This window comes from Saimiri boliviensis, chromosome 1, assembly GCF_048565385.1.
Source record: "Saimiri boliviensis isolate mSaiBol1 chromosome 1, mSaiBol1.pri, whole genome shotgun sequence".
Taxonomy (NCBI): Eukaryota; Metazoa; Chordata; class Mammalia; order Primates; family Cebidae; genus Saimiri; species Saimiri boliviensis.
The window spans coordinates 152,896,288-152,920,200 of record NC_133449.1 but is presented as its reverse complement, the minus strand read 5'-3'; the positions used below and the strand labels follow the sequence as shown (position 1 = coordinate 152,920,200).

The 23,913-nt window shown below is 39.5% G+C and overlaps 1 protein-coding gene across 1 annotated transcript in view; it reads right to left on the bottom strand.

Annotated features, from left to right (window-relative positions):
- The window catches only part of TIMD4 (T cell immunoglobulin and mucin domain containing 4), a 94,846-nt gene that overhangs the window by 44,404 nt on the left and 26,529 nt on the right, over nucleotides 1–23,913 (bottom strand). Inside the window, exon 2 of the mRNA XM_074378807.1 lies at nucleotides 17,667–17,760. Within this exon, the coding sequence (XP_074234908.1) occupies nucleotides 17,667–17,700 (34 nt within the window). The 5' untranslated portion in view covers nucleotides 17,701–17,760. The remainder of the gene's footprint in view (nucleotides 1–17,666; nucleotides 17,761–23,913) is intronic.

Here is a 23,913-nt window from a genome sequence, read left to right as displayed (position 1 = left end):
CCGTCTCATTAAAAAAAAAAAAAAAAAAAGAATGCACAAATGTTCCAGATTTTTTTAAATCCTCAATTGATTGTAAACAGCCAACAAACCTCAAACATTTCAACATTGCTTCTACTGAAGGTATCAGTGAAAAACCTAAATTTTCAGGTGAGGTTCTGAACTCAGGAAAGCCAAACTAACATGGGCAGGGATGAAAATAAGGGGATTCAGAGTGAACCTTTCCCCTGAATGCCCACAGAACCATGGGATCCTTTCCCTATGCTATCCCCAGGAAACTGGAGAATTTAATCTCTGGCTAAACTAAATGGTCCCAATAAAACATTTTCAGATATTTATATTTTTTGAGTGTTCCCCAACAAAATCACCCAACCTTCCTTCAATAAGTTCACCAGTTCATGAGCCTCAGCCATGCATGCAGAACTTTTAATTAGTTTTTAGTGTCACTTTCAGGTAAGAACAGATAACCGGGAGCATCAGACATTTGGAGAAAGTGTTTATCATAAAAAAGAGACAAAAACAACAGGGTGAGCTAAAGAGAACTTCAAAAAAAATTTTTTAAGCTAATATTTTCTCAGAAAGATTTTACATCTGTGAAAAAGAACATAGATGTTATTAAAATGAAAAATCAGAGACTAGAAAAGAACTCTTAGAAATTAAAAATATTATACCTATCCCTGAATTTTATGAAAGGTTTGAAAAATAAAGTTAAGAAAATTTGTTAGAAAATATAATTATCTACAAAGTCAAAGGGCTAGGATTGTTTCAGAACATTACAAGAGAGAATAGAGGAGAGGAAATTACTGAAGAAACAATAAAAGACTCTCATAACTCAAGGACATGACTCTCAGCATTGAGAGGGAGAATCAAATGCGAAGCTCTGTGAATGAAAGTATCGCCACAAAGCAAGACATCATCATGTATTCTGAGAACATCAGACATAAAGAAAAGATACGAAAAGACTCCAGAACAACAACATATTGCACTGATGGATTTGGAATTAGAATGGCATTGGTGTTCTAAACAACAAAGCTAGAAAATAATGCATGAATACCTTCAAAATTCAGAGGGGAGCCTGAGTGTGGTGGCTCACACCTGCAATCCAGCACTTTGGGAGGCCGAGGCAGGTGGATTGCTTGACTCCAGAAGTTCCAGACTAGCCTGGGCAATATGGTGAAAACCTGTATCAGCTGGGTACAGCAGCTCACGCCTCTAATACCAGCACTTTGGGAAGCTAAGACGGGCAGATGATTTGAGGTCAGGAGTTCAAGACAAGCCCGGGCAACATGGTGAAACCCGGTCCCTACTAAAAATACAAAAATTAGCTGGGTGTGGTGGTGCACTCCTGTAATCCTAGCTACTTGGGAGGCTGGGGCAGAAGAATCACTTGAACACAGAAGGCAGAGGTTGCAGTGAGCTGAGATGGCGCTCCTGCACTCCAGCCTGGGTGACAGAGACTCTGTCTCAAAACAAAAAGAAAGAAAAAGAAAAGAAAGTCTGTATCTGTCAAAAATACAAAAAAATTGGCCAAGTGTGGCAATGCATACCTGTGGTCCCAGCTACTCCAGAGGCTGAGGCAGGAGGACTGCTTGAGCCTGGGAGGTACAGGTTGTAGTGAGCTGAGATTATGGCAATGCACTCCAGCCTGGGAAACAGACAGAGACCCTGAGTCAAAAAAAAAAAAATTCAGAGTAGAAATTTATTTTCAACCTAGAATCCTACTTCCAGACAATCTATTTCTCAAATGTAAGAGTACAATAAAGACTTTTTTGGACATGGATTCAACATTTACTTACTATGCTTCCCTTCCTAGGAAGTAATAGAAGAGAAATCTATAGCAAAACAGGAGAAAAAAAACGGAACAGAAAGCCATGGGATCCAGACAACACGACATCTAACTCCAGGGAAGAAAAATTTCATGAAGAAAACTGCAGAACAGAGAGGGGAACTGTTTCACTGCAACATAAACCACCCCAAAACCTAGTGCCTGAACAATGTACTTTTCATGATTCCCTGGGATAACAGTGTTCAGCCGGGTAGCACTCACTCAGTGACAGTGGCTAGGGCTGCAGCTATCTCAAGACTAGACTGGACTAATTGTCCAAGATACCTTTCTCACTCACATGACTGATGATCAAAAATGACATTTTTAGCTGGAATCATATGTCTTGCAAGTCAATAGAATGACTAGAAGAGGTAGGGACTAGGCTGACAACTCTCTCTCTCTCCACATGGCCTTTCTACATGGCAACGTGGGCTTCCTTACAGTATGGTGGTCTCAGAGTAGTTGGATTTCTTATGTAGGATCTGGCTTTCTAAAACATGAGCATTCCAGCATGTTCAGGAATAATCTATGAAGGTTCTTATGATTTAGGCTTAGGTCACATTCAGTCTCATTTTTACAGTATTCTATTGGTCACAAGGCAAGTTATGAAGCTGTCTCAGAGAATTCAAGCAGATGGAGCAATACAAGGATGTGAATACAAGGAAGTGTGGTTCACTGGGGTGTCAGGGGAAGCATCTCTGGAGACTAGATACTTTTATAACCAACTCAGGCTGGGGCAGAAGGGCAGAGGAATAAGCCTTGGGGTGTTGGTAGTGTCATGAATAAGCTCATGTACTTAGGTATTTTGAAAATAAATTTGATAGGTGTTTGGCAGGTATGATGGAATATTTGGGATTTTGTTTGTTTTTTGTTTTGTTTTGTTTTGTTTTTTGAGACAGGGTCTTGCTTTGTTTGCCCAGGCTGGAGTGAACTGGTATGTCTTAGTAAAGCCCCAATCTCCAGGCTCAAGCAATCCTCTTGCCTTAGCCTCCCACGTAGCTGGAACCACACGTGTGTGCCTCCATGCCCAGGTAATTTGTTTAAATTTTTGTAGAGGCATGGTCTCGCCATGTTGCCCAGGCTGGTCTCAACCTCCTGGTCTCAAGTGATCCTCCCATCTTAGCCTCCAGGAGTGCTAGGATTACAGTCATGAGCCACTGCTCACAGTGATGGGATGAATATTTTATGGATACTTGAGGAATTAAGAAAAAAGACAATGAAGACCAAGTGTGGAGGCTCATGCTTGTAATCCCAGCACTTTGGGATGCCAAGGCAGATAGATCACTTGAGGTCAGGAGTTCCAGACCAGCCTGGACAACATGGTGAAACTCCGTCTCTACTAAAAATACAAAAATTTTCCAAATGCAGTGTGGGTGCCTGTAATCCCAGCTACTTGGGGGGCTGAGGCAGGAGAATCCCTTGAACCCAGGAGGTGGTGGCTACAGTGAGCCAAGATCGCGCCACTGCACTCCAGCCTGGGTGACAGAGGGAGATTCCGTCTGAAAAAAACAAGCAAACAAACAAAAACTGAGGTAATTATTACAACCAGGAAAGATAAAATGTTATATTAGAAAAGAAATGTAATTATGGTGCATTTGCGAAATATGAAAGCTATTACATGATCATGATAATGTAAAATCTGGCTACTAGCTTAACACACCCTTTTTTTTTTTTTTTTTTTGAGACAGAGGCTTCTGAGTAGCTGAGACTAGAGGCATGTGCCACCATGCCCAGCTAACTTTTTGTATTTTTAGTAGAGACGGAGTTTCACCCTGTTAGCCAGGATAGCCTCGATCTCCTGACCTGGTGATCCTCCCGCCTCAGCCTCCTAAAGTGCTGGGATTACAGGCATGAGCCACTGCACCCAGCTGTTTTTTTGTTTTTTGTTTTTTGTTTTTTGTTTTTTGACATAGGGTCTTGCTCTGTCACCCAGGCTGGAGTGCAATCTTGGCTCACTGCAACCTCTGCCTCCAGGGTGCAAGCGATTCATCCCTCAGCCTCCCAAGTAGCTGGCATTATAGGCATGCACATGCCTGACTAATTTTTGCATTTTTAGTAGAGACAAGATTTCGCCATGTTGGTCAGGCTGGTCTCAAACTACTGGCCTCAAGTGGTCTGCCTGCATGAGCCACGGTGCCACAACTTAACACCCAATTTTGATATGACTATACTGGAAAGATTGGTAGAGAGGAAGTGGGGTAGGGGTGTAAGAAAACCAAAGTCTATTCACCTTTATATGAAATCAACAAATAGTGTCTCAAACTTCTCTCTCAGACAGTACCAGCATAAACACACTATGAGTAATATGAAGGTAAGAACCAGAAGAACAAGCTCAAAAGAGTTTAAATTTAATGCAAAGAAGTGGGAAAAAAAATTACCATTTTTAAAGTTAAAAACCTTTTACAACTTAACTTTTAAAAATGTATATATTGAGGCTGAGTGTGGTGGCTCATGCCTCTAATCCCAGCACTTTGGGAGGCCGAGGTGGGCAGATCACTTGAGGCCAGGAGTTCGAGACCAGCCTGGCTAACATGGTGAAACCCCGTCTCTACCAAAAATACAAAACTTAGCTGGTCATGGTGGTGCGAGCCTGTAATTCCAGCTACTCAGGAAGCTGAGGCGGGAGAATCTCTTGAATCCGGGAGGCTGAGGTTGCAGTGAGCTGAAATTTCACCACTGCACTCCAGCCTGGGCAACAGAGGGAGACTGTCTCTAAATAAATAAATACATACATAAATAAAATGGATATATTGAACATACCTAGCACCCACATTTTAATTTCTACTTCTACCCTCCCATAAAAAGAACCAGAGCTTCTTGGAGAAATGACTGATTCTAGTAGCGAAGCAAAAAATATACAGAATGAGCCTGGAGCATCCTGCAATGTCAGTAAGTAAAAGCCAGAAGGTGCTAGAAAACAAAAGAACAACATTTAAAAAAAAAAAAAAAAAAACTTTCCCTAATGATGGGATTATTTTAAAGGGCGAAGGAGATTATCAAAAGAACTTCCAAAAAGCTTTGGCTCCACCTCAAAGCTGGAAAACCTGAGCAACAAAATAAATAAAAGAATACCGGATTATAATTCAAAGTACAAAATAAACATCTGAGGCCATACTGAAAGAAGTAAATGATTGCATCCATGAATAAGCAGAGGGGAACAGACAAATCTTCTGCCCAGAAGTATTATATGTAATTTATGTAGACACTCCCCACTCACCCACTCAAGGAGATAAAGCCCAAATCCCCACTCTTTAAGTGTGGGCTTGACCTAGTAACTTCCTTCAAAACACAGAGTGGGGATTTGCTGGGCATTGGCGAAAACAAATACTACCTGAGGCACACAATCAAGGTCAACATCAACCATAAGCTGAGTTGATAATATGCACCCTTGATACGATGTAATATGAGGGTCACTTTACCTCTATGGACTTCCTCCTCAAAACCCAATGACATCGAATCATGAAGAAAACAAGGCAGGTGCGGGGGCTCACACCGATAATCCCAGCACTTTGGGAGGCTGAGGTGGGAGGATAACTTGAGCTCAGGAATTCAAGACCAGCCAGGCCAACATAGTGAGTCCCTGTCTCTATTTTTAAAAGATTAAATAAATAAATAATGTAATGTAGTATATCAGATGGGATCTTGGAAAAGATAAAGGCCATTAGCTAAAAAGTAAGACAATATAAATAAAGTACGGATTTTAGTTAATAATAATGTACTCATCTTGGTTCATTTATTTAATTTATTATTATTATTATTATTGAGACAGAGTCTCACTCTGTTGCCCAGGCTGTAGCACAGTGGCATGATATTGGTTCACTGCAACCTCTGCCTCCTGAATTCAAGTGATTCTTCTGCCTCAGCCTCCCAAGTAGCTGGAATTACAGGCACCTGCCACCATACCCAGCTAATTGTATTGTTAGTAGAGATGGGGTTTCTTCACATTGGCTGGGCTGGTCTTGAACTCCTGACCTCAAGCAATCCACCCACCTCAGCCTCCCAAAGTGCTAGGATTACATGCATGAGCCACCGCACCAGCTGGTTCAGTATTTTAAATAAATATATCACGCTAATATAAGCTGTTAATAATAGGGGAAACAAGTGTATGGGAACATGTATTATCTTTGATTTTTCTGAAAATCTAAAACGGCTTTAAAATAAAATTTAGTCTTTTTAAATGCACACATTCCTTTGTTTTAGGAGTGTAAATGCTAAAAGTAATCGAGTATCTGGAGGGGTCGAATACTGAAAAATGAGGCTAACTTTGGTAGTCTCGTCCTAGTTAGAGTCCATGATCAGGCTTCAGAATATTCACAAACAGCCTAATATTTGATGCTCAGTCCTTATTAAAGTGTATTTCTGAGAGACTCCTAAGCAGTGATGGGTATTTCATGTCTTTGCCACTTTCATTCTCTGCGTTTGGAAGTTTGCCTCTGGGGAACCAGACTTTCCTCATTCTCAATCAATGCAGTTCAAGTGGCATTGATTTCATTCATGGGTGCAATTGGCTCAAGGATAAGCAAGTGACTCAAATGAAGTCAAGGATACACAATCTCGAGATGTGTATTGTGAGTTTTAAGAGAAAGAGACCTTCTCTATTTTCCTCTGGTCTGAGCTGTGAGAAAATGAGCTGGAAGCTAATGGCCGCGGTCTTGCCATGAACGAGGAAAGCCTGCCTCATAAGAGAACCAATCAAGCAGAAAGCAAGTGAAGAACTGAAGCAAGCCTACGTCTATGACCTGAGTGGAATCCCTAAACAGAGCACATCAATGAGGCAATAAATTCCCTTTTGGGCTTAAGTCAATTTGCATTGGGTTTTCAGTCATTTGGAATCTTAAATCTACTAAAAAACCTCTACAAAGTGAGAATTTGGCTGGATGATTTTAAAGTCTTTCCAATTTTAAGAGTTTATATGTGTATGTATATATATATATATATATATATATATATATACACACACACACACACACATACACATATACATGTATATATTTTTATTGCACTTTAGGTTCTGGGGTACACGTGCAGAACATGCAGGATTGTTGCATAGGTACGTACATGGCAGTGTGGTTTGCTGCCTCCATCCCCCCATCACCTATATTCTGGCATTTCTCCCATGTTACCATCCCCAATTTTAAGAGTTTAGGGCTGAGAACCGTGGCTCATGCCTGTAATCCCAGCACTTTGGGAGGCTGAGGTGGGCGAATTGCTTGAGCTCATGAGTTTGAAACAAGCCTAGGCAAATGGCAAAAACCTCCTTTCTACAAAAAATACAAAAACTAGCTGGGCATGGCGGCATGTGCCTGTAGTCCAAGCTACTCAGGAGGCTGAGGCCTGAAAATCACTTCAAACCAGGGAGTCAAAAGTTGCAGTGAGCCAAGATCACGCCACTGCACTCCAGCCTGGGCAACAGAGCAAGACCCTGTCTCAAAAAATAAATACCTGAGTAAGTAATAAAAGAGTTTATACTATTATCTGGTTCAAGCACCTGCTTCACCAAACACCTGACTCACCTCAAACTTGCAATCATTGAGCAAGTGATTGTCAACTATTGTGCTTAGACATGTGGGAATTCTGTTAGGCGCTGAGAATAAAGACAAATAAGGCATAGATTTTACCTTTACAGACCTGACAGTTCCAAATCTTTAAACAAAGGAGGGATTATCAGGCCTCATTTTACAGATAAAGGCATGAGACCACAGAAGATAAAAGACATGTAGTAGGATGAAAATAGAATCCAGGTTTTCTGATAAAGAGTCCTTTGTAGTAACCAGTACTTCCTTTCTGGTAAATGGCATTCTTAAATAAAATCCCATTTGTTCATTTTTATTGACTCATTTCTTCATCATCTATAGCAAGAGTCAGCAAATTATGGCCCTTGGACCAAATATAGCCCAACATCCACTTTTGTAAAGAAACTTTTATTGCAACATGGTCATGACCATTTTTTAGCATATGGCTGCTTTCATGCCACAATAATAGAATTGAGTAATTGCAACAGATATCATATGGTCCACAAAGCCAACAATATTTGCTATCTAGTCGTAACACAAAACCTTTGCCAACCCATTGAGTTCATGCTATGTACAGGCACTGTGCTAAAACCCTGAGACTGCTGTATCAGACAAGCCGTTCTTGCCTTCATTAAGCTCACAACCTAGGCGCTGGGGAAATGGAAAAGGAATTAACATTCATTCAGCTGTAGCTATGTGCTAAGCACTGTGCCAGGACTCGTTCACATGTAATCCCAACAACAAACCATTATACATATAAGAAAAGAGGGATTGGAAGACATTGAAAACTTAACTCAAAATATAGCTTTTACTGCCTAGTATATTCGAGCTGATTTCAGGACAAGAATATTGAGATTCACTCAAATTGCTCCAAGGAGGTGGTTACTCATGACAAGGGCACACACAGTCTGGAATCAGCACCTCATTAGAAAACGTCAAGGGGTTACTTTCTCTGCTCTTCTCTGGGGTATCTCTTTCTTTCCGTCTCTCAACCTCTCCCCTGACCAGGTTTCTCATGATGTCAGCTTTCTCATGGTCCTTATTATACACCCTAGCCCCAAATCCTCTACGTAACCCTCAACCCAGCTCTCTGAGTTCATTCATTCTTTCAATTCTAAATGCCAGATTCCTGCAGGAGAACTGGAGCCCCTCTGGTTCACATTTTCCAAGGTCGGCCTCAGATTGTTTTCCACTGCCTGCTCCCTGGGATTGGCTACCCTGAGATCAGCCTTGCCCTGGAGATGAAAGATTCCACTGGGCAGAATGCCACCATTCCATTTGCAGTTTCAGCAACTGGGCTGTGGATGGAGTACAGTTACTCAGAAGTGGCTGGGTTTGGTAGACAAATTAGCTGGGTATGATGGTGCGCAAATTTGACTAACAAATAGAATACAAATAGAAATTCCTTATGAGTCTGTCGCCAAAACAATCATTTAAGTCACTTAGGAATCCAATCAACTGAAAGGGACAGAAAATCCAATTCACAGAAGCCTAAACAATAAGAGGTTTGTTTTTCCTCTCATAGCAAGAAGCCCGGATATAGACAGCCCAGGGACTCAAAAATATCAAGGACCCAGACTTTTCTCTTTCTGTTCCTCTATGCTGGTTTGTCACACCCTGGTCACAGGAGGGCTGAGGCACATCAAGTTGATGTTTGGGAAGGAGAAAGGGGAGACAGAAAAGCTTTCTCATCTTTAGTCTGACTTTTGATTTGGGAAGAGAAGTCCTCCTTTGGCAGACTTGACTTATCCAGAACTAGGCCACCAGCTGACCTTCAAATCTATTGTATGAGCTCAATATGATTGGTTTTTTAAAATTTTTTATTTTTCCATAAGTTATTGGGGTACAGGTGGTATTCGGTTACATGAGTAAGTTCTTCAGTAGTGATCTGTGAGATGTGGGTGCACCCAGCACCCAAGGAGTGTGCACTGCCCAGATGGGCTGTCTTTTCTGCCCTGCTCCTCTCCCGCTCTTCCCCTCAAGTCTCCAAAGTTTATTGTATCCTTCTTAGGCCTTTGCGTACTCAGAGCTTAGCTCCCACATATCAGTGAGAACATACAATGTTTGGCTTTCCATTCCTGAGTTACTTCACTTTAACAGTCTCTAATCTCATCCAGGTCACTGCAAATGCTGATAATTCATTCCTTTTTATAGCTGAGTAGTATTCCATTGTATATCTACACCACAGTTTCTTGATCCACTCATTAATTGATGGGGATTTGGGGTGGTTCCGCGGTATTGCAATTGCTAATTGCGCTGCAATAAACACGTGTGTGCAAGTGTCTTTTTCAAGTAATGACTTCTTTTCCTCTGGGTAGATACTCAGCAGCGGGGTTGCTGGATCAAATGGTAGTTCTACTCTTAGCTCTTTAAGGAATCTCCACTCTGTTCTCCATAATGGCCGTACTAGTTCACATTCTCACCAGCAGTGTGGAGATGCTCTCTGTCAACTACATCGACACCAACATCTGCTGGCTTTGGATTTTTTTTTTTTTAATTATGACCAGTCTTACAGGAGTAAGGTGATATCTCATTGTGGTTTTGATTTGCATTTACCTGATCATTAGTGAGGCCGAGCATGTATTCATATGATGATTGTCCATTTGCGTATCTTCTTCTGAAAACTGTCTATGTATGTCCTTAGTCCACTTTTGGATGAGATTTTTTTTCTTACTGATTTGTTTAAGTTCATTATAGATTCTGGATCTAGTCCTTTGTCAGATGTGTAGATTGTGAAGATTTTCTTCCACTCCGTGGGTTGTCTGTTTACTCTGCTGACTGTTCCTTTTGTCATGCAAAAGCTCTTTAGTTTAATTAGGTCCCAGCTATTTATCTTTGTTTTTATTGCATTTGCTTTTGGGTTCTTTGAATGACTAGTTTAGACCAATCAGGCCCATATGCCTTGAGCCTGGGATGGGGATCTAGGGTCCTGCAAATTGGAAGGTTAAAACATGCTGGTTCCCTGAAGAAAATCAGAGTTCTATTAGAAGAAGAAAAGGCTGTTGCTTGAGCAATGGACAGCAGAGCACAAGAGACCAAGTACATACAAGCCTGCAGGCTTCTCATAGATAATAACTACCTGATGAGTGAATGAATGAGTCAACATTTTGACTCATTAAAGGGAGAAAATAATACAAAGTGGAGAGAAGGTAAGGGTAGCTGTCAGAAGATGTAAATATTTCATAAACCTTTGTGAGACCCTGTCTCACCTCTGAATCTTACTTTCTTTATTTGTAAAAAAGGATTGAATAATGCCTTCACTGTGGAGTCTATTTGGGAATTGAATGAGCTTACTTATAGGCAAGGTCTTGGAAGTCATAAAGACATAGGGGAAAGTATCCATTTCTAAGCAAAGGAAACAAAGATGGAAAGAAGCTGGCTTAAGTCAACCAGCCTCATAAATCAATCTCGCAAAGGGAGGATCCTCAAATAAAAACGGAGAAATGGAACTTGGGTGGAGTATATTTGGTTAGCTCAAAAAGTCACTGTTACATTAGTTTTACTCCCAGAAGAGGAAACAGAGTTTCCATCTGAAGAAATACAGAAAGTATTGAAACCTTGGAAACCCAACTTTTACTCTCTTGGCAAGGCCAGATCTTTGTTAAGAAATTGAAAGTGGACCACACATGGTGGCTTATGCCCATAATCCTAGCACTTATGGAGGCTGAGGTGGGAGGATTGCTTGAGCCTGGGAGGTTGAGGCTGCAGTGAACTATGATTATGCCACTGCTATCCAGCCTGGGCAACAGAGTAAGACCCATTCAAAAAAAGAAAAAGAAACAGAGGGTGAGAGGAAAAAAGAGAAAAACAGAAAGGAAGGAAGGAAGGAAGGAAGGAAGGAAGGAAGGAAGGAGGGAGGGGAGTGAGCAAGGGAGGGAGGGAGGGAATAAAAGGAAGGGAAGGAGGGAAGGAGGGAAGAAGGAAGGGAGGAAGGGGAGAGGAAGGGAGAAAAGAAGGAAGAAGGAAGGAAGGAAGGAAGGAAGGAAGGAAGGAAGGAAGGAAGGAAGGAAGGAATTGAAAGTGGAAAAATTGAATGTAAGAATGAAAAAGTACTAAACTCTCCTGGAAATATCTTGGTTGGCACAAATATAGTGAAATCACTTCTTCCAGGTGCCACAGTGTGGAACCTCAGATGAATATAAATGGCTGCCATTCGCAATTAAGTTTAATTTGATTTCATACAGCTTAGTTAGAGTTATTTTTACAAATATTCTAGTTATCTTCTAGGCACATAATGGAGTCACGTGCTCCATCACTATGATATTCAATATGGCCACAGGACTGGATTTGGCAAGTGCATGTAAGCAAAAGTGTCATGGGCCACTTGCCAGTGGAAGCCTATAAGAATTGGTATACAGTTCGCTATGCTCCCTTTGCCTGGCTTCAAAGAGTAAAAGACCCCAAGCCTGGGTCTCTGATTAAGAATGATGTTAAGTAGAACCCCACCCTCCATCCCCATGATCCTCAGTGGAAGCATGTAAAACTAAAAAGCAAACTTTGTTATCTTTTTTTTTAGACGGAGTCGTGCTCTGTCCCAGGCTGGAGTGCAGTGGTGCAATCTCAGCTCACTGCAACCTCCACCTTCTGGGTTCAAGTAATTCTCCTGCCTCAGCCTCCCGAGTAGCTAGAACTACAGGCACACACCACCATGCCAGCTAATTTTTGTATTTTTAGTAGAGACAGGATTTCACCATCTTGGCCAGGATGATCTCGATCTCTTGACCTTGTGATCTGCCTGCCTCAGCCTCCCAAAATGCTGGGATTACAGGCATAAGCCACCTTGCCTAATCCAAACTTTGTTATTCTAAACCACTAAATTATTTTTTGTTTAACCACAGCATAATCTAACATATCCTGACTAATATCTCCCTCAGCCATGTGGAACCAGTAATGACAAGTGGTTAAGAACATTCTTATGAGTGAGACAGTCTGAGATCAAAGGCTCTGACACTAGGCTGGCCATGGTGGCCTGCGCCTGCAATCCCAGAACTTTGGGAGGTCAAGGCAGGCAGATTGCTTGAGCTCAGGAGTTTGAGACCAGCCTAGGCAGCATAGTGAAACCCCATCTCATTATGAAAAATAAAAATTAAAAGGCTCTGACATTAGCTACGTCTCCAACCATTCCATACCCTTGTAGCCGGCACCTGTTCCTCTCTCAGTCCAGAGCTGTGGTTCTCAGACCTGGTTATATCTTAAAATAACAAGAGGAACTTCTAAAATCATATGCAGATTCCACCCCTAGACATGACTTCATTGGTCTGGGCTGGGACCTAGGCATTAGTATTTTTTTAAGCTTAAATGAATAGCTAGGTCTGATAACCACTTGCCTAGAATTCCCTAATCTTATTTAATTTGTTCACCCTTCAATACCCAGACTGAATCTTCTCCAACACATCTTCCTAAATGCAAAGTCCCCACTTGAGCTCCAGTGGGAACTTCAGCAACCTGGGCACACCTTATTTCTGTAATTAGAACATCATATTAAGATTATCCTATACATATATATATATATTTTTTTATTTTATTTTATTTTTTTTTTAGAGATGGAGTCTTGCTCTGTTGCCCAGGCTGGAGTTCAGTGGCACAATCTTGGCTCACTGCAACCTCCATCCACCTCCACCTCCCAAGTTCAAGCAATTCTCCTGCCTTGCCCTTCCAAGTAGCTGGGATTACAGGCATGTGCCACTGTACCCGGCTAAGTTTTGTATTTTTAGTAAAAGACGGGGTTTTGCTATATTGGCCAGACTGGTCTCCAGCTCCTGATCTCGTGAGCCACCCACTTCAGCCTCCCAAAGTGTTGGGATTACAGGAGTGAGCCACCATGCCTGGCCTTCATATCTATTTTCAAACCAGTGTGATTTCCTGGAACACAGGAACTAGACTGGAATCATCTTGTACCCCCAGCACTTAACAGAGACTCTGCCATCATGTATCAAGGTATATACCCAATAAATACTTACTGATCTCAACAGAGAAAAGACCACTTGATTAAAAATTAAGAAACCATTGATGACAATTGAGAAAGAGTAGAAGAAATGACCATTGTTGTATGTTGAGAAGTGAAAGAGAAAGTAAGTTTGGGAGACATTGTCCTGAACTGTGAACTAGAAAGGCAAAGGATTATGGTTCAGAGAATGTTTGAGATTAAAAACAGCAAGTTTTGTAGCATTGGAAAAGACATCATTAAAAAGGGAAGATGAGCTTCAGCAGAAAAGTAAGATTATTTTAGTCAGGATTCAAAACTGGGAGATGGAGGTGGAGAAAAGAGTACAGGTGTACAAAATGTCAAATATGGTTATTTCTATGTGGTAGGATTTGGGTGCCATGTGTTTTCACTCCAGCAGGTGCTCACTAAGTATTTGTCAAATGAATAGACTTTCCTTGCAGGAGAGAATGCATGGATTTTCTTCACAGGTGCAGAATTGAGTTCATCACACAGTTTAAGGCACAATGTCATCATAGATCTGTTAAGCCTCCTCAAATTTTCCCTGACATCTCAATACATACTCCAAATTTTTGCTAATGTGTTAAATCAATGTCATTAGATATGTAAGTATCCATGAAAGATGCACAGTGTTGCTTTGTCTGTTTTCAGATTACAAGATATTTTGCTATGGATCTCATTCTGCTTCCTTTTCTACCCGACCCTATAATCTTAAAATCTAAATGTGTCATTGTATGTATGTTTAGCTTATAGCTCCTAATTGCTGCATAATATATAATACCATTGTAGACATATCTCCCATTTTATTCACCCATTCTCTCACTCTTTTTTTTTTTTTTTTTTAAGGGGATGGAGTCTTTTTCTGTCACCCAGGGTGGAGTGTAGTGGCACAGCGTCGGCTCAGTGCAACCTCCACCTCCTGGGTTCAAGCGATTCTCCTGCCTCAGCCTCCCAAGTAGCTGGAATTACTGCCACATGCTACCATGCCTGGCTAATTTTTGTATTTTTAGTGGAGATGGGATTTAACCATGTTGGTCAGGCTGGTCTCAAACTCCTGACCTAAAGCGATCTGCTCACCTCAGCCTCCCAAAGTGCTGGGATTACAGGCATGAGCCACTGCACCCTACCTATATTCATCCATTCTCTTTTTTTTTTTTTTTTTTTTTTCTTTTTTTTTTTTTTAATTGAATTTTAGGTTTTGGGGTACATGTGATGAACATGCAAGATTGTTGCATAGGTACACACATGGCTTGATGAATACACAAGTTACCTCCAACTTTCTACTGACCCAAAAAATGTTTCATTGAATAACCTCATACATGTCCCTACATGAACCTGAGAAAGAGTTTCTTAGAGCAGGCATCCAGAAAGGGAACTGTTAAGTCATAGGCTAGTCACACACTTAATTTCACTAGGTACTGTCAGATCTCTCTCCAGAGGAAATTGGCCAGCTTTACTCCGACCCCCTGCACATGAGAATTCTGTTAAGTCTGGTACCGATTAGCACCAGTAGATCTCTTTGTAATTTTTTCCAAGCTTATGGACGTAATGTGTTACTTCATCATTGTTCTCTCTTTTTTATTATTATTTTGGGGGTTTAATGATTTATTCACATATTTGTTAACTGTATATGTTAGTAAATTGACTTCTCACATTTTTGCCCGTATTTCTATTTTTCTTCCTCTCCCCCTCCTCTTCTTCCTCCTTCTTTCCTCTTTTTCTTTTCCTGTCTCTCTCTTTCTGCATGGGTATGTGTCTGCCATCTTCTCGAAACATTAAAAGTAATTTCTTCTATTCCATTATCCCTCTGCCAACTTTGCCCATTGAATATGTCACTGAACTAAAATCCTTGATACTGACATATTAATATTAGAAATCATTCATCTTTATCCTATGGCTTCTGCTCTGGGGATCTGGTTTAAGAAAACTTGGCTGGGTGCAGTGGCTCACCCATGATCCCAGGACTTTGGAAAGTCAAGGTGGGAGGATCACTTGAGCCCAAAAGTTCAAGACCAGCCTGGGCAACATAATGAAACCCTCTCTCTACAAAATTTTTAAAAAGTATTAGCCAGGTGTGGTGGCAAGTACCTGTATTTCTAGCCACTCAGGAAACTGAGGTGGGAGGATTGCTTGAGTCCAGGAGGTCAAGGCTGCAGTGAGCCATGATCACGCCGCTGTACTCCAGCCTGGGCAACAGAGAAGACCTTGTATCTATTTTTTAAAAAGGAAAAAAATTCTTTCCTACTGCAAGATTACCGTAATATTTGCCTATAGTTTTTCTGTGAACTTCTTAGTTTTGCTTTTGCAATTAGTCATTAATCCCTCTGGAGTTCATCTTTGTATGTAGTATGAGGTAGAAATTCAACTTTATTTTTTCTATATAATAATATAGTTTTCCCACTACTTTCTGCTAAAAATTCATCTTTTCTTTATTGATAGATAATGCTATGCCAATCATAGGGAATGAAGGACATTAGATGGGTAAATAAAGGTATGTGGCTGTATGTGAGTCCGATGCTATTTATCCTGTGGCACTGGAGTTTTGTTCTTGTGCCAGCATCTCATTATTTATGATGACGGCTTTATAAAAAACTTCAATATTAATAAAGGGTGAGCCCAACCTCTCCCACTGCATTTGGTCTTTTTAAACAATTGTTAAAGCCATTTTGTAGATTATACTTCCATGAAAATTCCACAGTCAGTTGTTGAGTACCCCAAAAGATCCTATTAGATTTTCTTATTGGAATTTCCTTGACTGACCAGACTGACCCAAGCAGAACTGACATCTTTACAAATGTTAAATCATGCCATCCATAAACCCAGCCATTCATATGTTCTTATGATCCTTAATAAAGTTTTAGATTTTTTGCCATAAAAGTTCTGTACATTCTTGATGAGGTTAATTACTACATATTTTAGGCATTTTATTACCAATGTGATTTGTATGTTATTTTTACATTTTCTAGAAAATCATTGCTGAGATAAAGAAATGCTACATATTGACTTAACTATTTTCTGCTTTGTATTTAATAAGCATGGATTGCTTTTCCAAAAAGATTTTATGAAACAAAAGGAAAAAAGAAAACAGAGATGAAAAGTTTGCCTTTGCAAAGAAACAAGGCTATTTCTTCCTCTAAAATAAGAAGGAATAAAATAAGAAAGGTTAAAGATACAGAAAAATATAGTTGATTAAGTGGAGGAACTTCACTTCTTAAGTTAAAGTAGTCCTGAGAGGTTTAAACCTCATCCCTTTGAGAGGAAAATTCTTTCCTGTTCAGTCATTATGAATCAGAGAGTTACTAGAGAAGCAACCCTTTTCAAAAATGATTACAAAGACCAGGTGCAGTGGCTCACACCTGTAATCCCAATATGCTAGGAGCATCACTTGAGCCCAGGAGTTCAAGACTAGCCTGGGCAACATAGTGAGACTCTGTCTCTACACAAAATAAAATAAAATAAAAAATGGTTATATAAACCAGAAGTGAAGAGCCAAGACTTTACCGCAAAAAGAAAACAAAGATCAGAATGAAATCGAACAATATAGCCTCTACCTACTTCCTCGTGTATAAAAAAGATGAGTCTGTACTAAATGATACTAAATGAATTAATCTCCACTATTGACTTTTCTATCATTTTCTTTGTCAAAAAGGCTTTGAGAACAATTCTTTTTTTCTTTCTTTCTTTTTTCTTTTTTTTTTTCAGATGGGTTTTGCTCTGTTGCCCAGCCTGGAGTGCAGTGGCTTCCTCCCAGCTCACTGCAGCCTCACCCTCCCAGGCTCCAGTAATCTTCCCACCTCAGCCTTCCAAGAAGCTGGGACCACAGTCATGTCAGACCTAGCTAATTTTTTAATTTTTTGTAGAGATAAGGTCTCACTATGCTGACCAGCCTGGTCTTGAACTCCTGGGCTCACATGATCTGTCCACCTCAGCCTTCCAATGTGCTAGGATTATAGGCATGAGCCACTGCACCTGGCCAAGAACAGTTATTCATTAAGGGAACTTGAGGGGACTAAGTGTAGTCTACATAAGTGCACAGATGCAATTCAGGAATGGAAATTTTTGGAGAGGAATTACTTTCACCATTGTCGATTTGGCTAGTTACCGAACTGGCTCTTTCCCTGTCATCAGTTCTACCACCCCCAAACCCCCACTCAAATACTGAAGCTCTTTTCAACTAGGCCCATGTATTTTAAGTGTTTCTTAGTTTGGGACAAGAAGAAAAAGAGGGAGAAATGAAACTTCTGGAGTTGCATTGCTAAAGGAAGCTTGTCCTTTCAGACACTTTTCTACCAAATTTTTACTCAAAGTTCCTCTTTTGAAGGCTAAGAGAGAATTTTTTTATATTCAGATAAAAAATATATTTGAGACAACATGCAAAATCCAGCACCTGAGTATCTTGCGTAACAGATGTATTTCTTCATTTAGATGAAGTTCATTTCTCCACACCAAGTCCAATTTCGTCCCCAACATTTCTAGAATACCTGGGGACAAAAAACAGTGTTGTACTTTTAAAGAGTAGCAGATCTTAAAATCAAATGATCATCTCAAAATGCAAAATCATGGATTAAAAGTAAGTGGAGGTACAATAAATTTCTTAAAAATGAATAAAAGACTACTGTTAATATCATAAAATTGCAAATAATCTAAGTCTCATGTGCCGTCAACATGAATCAAATAAAGATTCTGAGTCATCGAATAAAGATTCATCAATCATTTAAAAGAATATTGTATCACTGATTATTAGAGAAATGCAAGTCAAAGCTGCAATGAGATACCATCTCACATCAGTCAGAATGGCTATTACAAAAACGACAAAAAGTAAGAAGTGCTGATGAGGTTGCGGAGAAAACGGAACGCTTATACACTGTTGGTGGGAGTGTTTTCCACAACCATTGTGGAAAACAGTGTGACTATTCCCTGAAGACCTAAAAACAGAACCATCATTCAACTCAGCAATCCCTTTACTGGGTACATACCCAAAGAAAAATAAATTGTTGTATCATAAAGACAAATACACGCATATGTTCATTGAAGCACTGTTCATAACAACAAAGACATGGAATCAACCTAAATGCCCATCAATGACAGACTGGATAAAGAAAATGTGGGCTGGGCATGGTGGCTCATGCCTGTAATCCCAGCACTTTGGAAGACTGAGGCAGGTGGATCACTTGAGGTCAGGAATTCAAGACCAACCTGGCCAACATGGTGAAACCTCGTCTTTACTAAAAGTACAAAAATTAGCTGAGCATGGTGGTGGGTGCCTGTAATCTCAGCCATTCAGGAAGTTGAGGCAGGAGAATCGCTTCAACCTAGGAGGCAGAGGTTGCAGTGAGCCAAGGTTGCACCACTGCACTCCGGCCTGGGCAACAGAGCGAGATTCCATCTCAAAAAAAAAAAAAAAAAAAAAAGAACAGAAAATGCTGTACATACACACCATGGAATACTTTGCAGCCATAAAAAAGAATGAGATCATGTCTTTGGCAGGAACATGTATGGAGCTGAAGGGAATCATCCTTAGCAAACTAACACAGGAAGAGAAACCCAAATAACTCATGTTCTTACTTATAAGTGGAAGCTAAATTATGAGAATGCCTTGTGGACACATCAAGAGAACAATAGACACTGGGGCCTATCAGAGGGTGGTGAGAGGGTGGGAGGAGGGGATCAGGAAAAATAATGGGTACTAGGCTTAATACATGGGTGACAAAATCTTTATAACAAACCCCCACAACACGTTTACCTATGCTATAAGCCTGCACATGAACTCCTAACCTTAAAATAAAAGTTTTTAAAAAGTAATAAAATACAGAATATTGTAGGTGCATATTTATTGATGTGAAAAGATCCCCAAGAGAGAAGTGAGGAAAATGATCTTCATCATTGAGTGTGACCATTAAAATACAAAAGATCATACACAACTTTAAGCCATTCTTGTAAGAAGACACACACACACATACACAGACAGAAACCTGAAAGTTCATATTTTTAAAGTTATTTTAACAATGTGCCTCTTCTGGACCAAGGAAACTGGTGATTTTTGCCTCTTTTTTCTTTTATTTATCTCTATCTTCTAATTTTGTATAACAACTTTTTTTGAGACATGGTCTCATTCTGTCACCTAGGATGGAGTACAGTGGCATGAATCTGGCTCACTGCAACCTCCACCTCCCAGGCTCAAGTGATCCTCCCACCTCAGCCTCCCTAGTAGCTGGGATTACAGGTGCACACCACCATTCCCGGCTAACTTTTTGCATTTTTGGTAGAGATGTGGTTTTGCCATGTTGGTCAGGCTGGTCTCAAACTCCTGAGCTCAGATAATTCACCTCCCTTGGCCTCCCAAAGTGCTGGGATTACAGGTGTGAGCACCATGCCCGGCCCTATGTCTTGAGTGTGTTGGTAGTTATACAATTGTATATATTTGCCAATCTGAGATACACCTAAAATGGTTGAGTTTTATTGTGTGTAAATCATCCCCTAATATAACTGTTTTTACAAAGCATGCAACAGAACTTAAGGAAAAAACACTGTCAAAGTATGTGGAAATATAAGGTGAAAAGCTTTATAGGCATTAAAGAATTTTTCTTTAGTGCTTATGTTTTAAAACAAAACAAAGTACAAAGAAACAACTTTAGACTATCTTCAGCTAATGACAAATCTCCTTTGATAAAAGGAGAAGTGGGTGTAAGCAAGGAGACAAAGAAATAATTGTTCTCTGTTCCATTGATTTATTTCAGCTATGTTAAATTTTATAGAACAGTTCAGGGGGAAACTTATATCCTGTAGGTTGTTTTAATACTGTTCTCTGCCAAATACTTAGAAAATAGAGGGAGAAAAAAACTTCCTCATCTCCAGCACAAAACTCTGCCAATGGAAATCTTGCAAAACAACCATCCGATGTTAAATATCTGAAAAATCTTCAAGTTCACATTTATACTTCCAATGACACTTTGTAAAAACTGAATCTAAGAGGATTTTTCTCTGTTTTTCAAAATTATTATTATTATTTATTTATTTATTTATTTATTTTTAGAGGCAGAGTCTTGCTCTGTTGCCCAGGCTGGAGTGTAGTAATACGATCATTGCTCACTGTAGCCTCAAACTCCCGGGCTCAAGTGATCCTCCCCGCCAGCCACCTGAGTAGCTAGAACCACAGACATGTATCACCACTCCCGGCACTTTTTTTTTTTTTTTGGTAGAGACAAGGGGATCTCACTATGTTGCCCAGGCTGATCTCTAACTCCTAGGCTTAAGCAATCCTCCAGCTTTGGCCTCCCAAAGTGTTGGGTTTACAGATGTGAGCCACCACACCTGATCTAAGGGTTGTTAATTAATTGCATGATAATGTATGCTAACAAGTGGTAGTTACCGTCACAAGGTTGTTTAAAAAATAATGAGTGGTAGAGCCAGACTCTATTGTCTGATGGAGCCTGAATGCCTGGTCATCATCCTATCCTGCCACAAAGAGAAGCTCCCTGCAAACAGTAAAAGTCAATGAGGGGATGGTAGCTATGGAGGAGGAAGTCCTCTGGAAATAAGAAGTGGTAAACATGATGGGCACACAGGGAGGAGGAACCTGATGGAGAAATGGCAAGGAGCTGAAGTCAGGTCTTCCTTTCATAGCTGTGGCCCGGCTGGCCTCTGGTGCCCCTTTCCATGGACATGGGGGAGGGGTGACCACATGACACAATTGGGACTGTGTTCAGGGTGACTGTCTCAGTCACAGATAAGACATTTGTGTGCTGACTCTGAATCTCTGTGCTGAGGAGTAACTAGCAACCCTAATTGTTAAACTACTCTGTATTCAGCAGACCATTAACTAAACTGAAAAACAAAAATCATAAAAGGCCGGGCATCGTGGCTCATGCCTATAATCCCAGCACTTTGGGAGGTTGAGGTGGATGGATCATCTGAAGTCAGGAGTTTGAGACCAGCCTGGCCAACACGGTGAAACCCATCTTTATGAAAATAAAAAATTAGCTGGGCTTGGTGACACATGCCGTTAATCCCAGCTACTTGGGAGGCTGAGACATGAGAATTGCTTGAACCTGGGAGGTGGAAGTTTCAGTGAGCCAAGATTGTGCTACTGCACTCCAGCCTGGGTGACAAAGTGAGACACTGTCTCAAAAAAGACAAAAAAAAAAAAAAAAAAAAAAGACCACCCAAAAAGAATGCCATTAATTTTGATATGTTGATTTTGCATCCTACAATTTACTGATCTGTTTATAATTATAGGAATTTTTTGGTTGAGGCTTTAGATTTCTCTTTATATAAGATCATGTCATCTGCAAAAAAAAAAAAAAAAAAAAAAAAAAAAAAAAGGTCTTTTTCTTTTCCAATCTGGATGCCTTTTATTTCTTTCTCTTGTTTGATTGCTCTGGCTAGGACTTCTAGTGCTATGTTCAATAAGAGTGGTAAAAGTGGGCATCCTCACCTAGGCAACAGAGCAAGACTTTGTCTCAAAAAAGAAAAAAAAAAAAAAAAGAGGCAGCCTTGTCTAATTCCACTTTTTAGAGAAAAGGCTTTCAGCTTTTCCCCATTTGCTGTGATGTTAGTATGATGACTTTGCCTTATACGGCCTTGATTATGTTGAGGAATGTTTCTTCTATGTTCCTAGTTTGAGAGTTTATGTCATGTAAGGACTTGAATTTTATCAAATGCTTTATCTTTGTATATTGAGATGATCATATGGTTTTAGTCCTTCATTCTGTTGATGTGATGTAGTATATGTATTCACTTGCATATGTTGAACCGTCATTACATCTCTGGGATAAATCTCATTTGATCATGGCATATTATCTATTCGATGTGTTGTTGGCTTCAGTTTGCTAGTATTTTATTCCGAATTCTTCATCTCATCAGAGATGTTGGCATGTAGGGTTTTGTGTGTGTATGTCCTTGTCAGGTTTCGGTTTGAAGCTGGCATCACTCTGATACCAAACCCAAACAAAGACGGTATGGTAAATAATACCACCGATAGCCTTCATCCATATAAATACTAAAATCCTTAATAAAATATTAGAACATAGAATTTAGCATTATATAAAAGATATTATACAACATGACCCAGTGGTGTTTATTCCTGGCATGTAAATATGAGTCAACATTCAAAAATCAGTCAGTGTAATCTGCTATAGTAATACACTGAGGAAGAAAAATCACGGGATTGTATCAATGAAGGCAGAAAAATATTTGATAATATTTAGAACTCAATAAGTAAAATTCTCATAAAAATAAAAATAGAAGAGAACTTCCTCAAGAAAATAAAGAGCATACACATAAGAGCCTATAGATAGCATCATATGAAAGGTGAAAACTGAATCTTTTCCCTTTAAGATTGGTAAGGAGACCAGAATGTCTTTCTTCTCTCACCATCTTTATTCATGACGACACAAGCTGCAAGTTCTATTCAGGTCAATAAGAAAAGAAAAAGAAATGAAAGACATACAAATCAGAAGGAAAAAACAAAACTATCCCTGTTTATATATAATATGATTGTCTATGTAGAAAACCTTAAGAAATCTTGAAAAAAAAAAAAACCCTCCTAGAATAAGTGAATTCAGTAAATACGCTGGATATAAGATAAATATGCAAAAATTAATTGTATTTCTATATAAATGCAATGAATATATAGACACTAAAATTAAAAATACAATACCATTTTAAATTGTTCAAAAAAAAGAAATAAATGTAAGTCTAACAAAAATGTATGGGACTTGCATGCTGAAAACTACAAAATGCTGAGGAAAGTAACTTTAAAGAAGATCTAGGCTGAGCATGGTGGCTCACGCATGCAATCTCAGCACTTTGAGGGGTCATAGTGGGAGTATTGCTTGAGGCCAGAAGTTCAAGGCCAGCCTGGACAACATAGCAGGACTCTGCTCCAAAAAAAAAAAAAAAAAAAAGAAAAGAAAAAAAAACAATAAGAAGAAAATAGCTAAACAAGTTGAGATATATTGTGTTCATGGATTGCAAGATTTAATATAGTAAATTTATCAATTATCCAAAAGTTGATATACACATTTAATACAATTCCTATCAAAATCTCAGCAAGAATTTTTTAATATAGACAAAATTATTCTAAAATGTATATGCTGCAAAAGCAAGGAACTAGAATAGCTGAAATAATTGTAAAAAATAAAAAAGAACTTTAGGAGGAATCATTCTATCCAATTTCAATATTTACATGGCTATAGTCATCAAGATTGTGTAGTATTGGCTGAGGGATAGAGTTGTCAATCAATGTAAATGAAAAGAGAACCCAGAAATAGGCCCACACAAATACACACAATAAATTGTTTTTATTGATACAAAATATTTGTGTGTATTTGTGGGGTACATATGATATTTTGTTATGTGTAGTAATCAAGTCATGGCATTTGCTATAAATTTGTACAAAGTTGCAGGCATAATTAAATGAAGGTAGCCTTTTCAACCAATGATGATGGAGCAACTGAATATATACTCACAAGCAAAAAATAAACCTCAACCTAACCTCAGACCTCATATAATAAGTAAACCTTAAATGTATTATGGATGTAAGTTTATATATAATGTAAAACTATAACACATTTAGGAAAAAACAGAGTAGGAAAATCTTCTGGATCTAGAACTCAGCAAGGAGTTTTTAGACA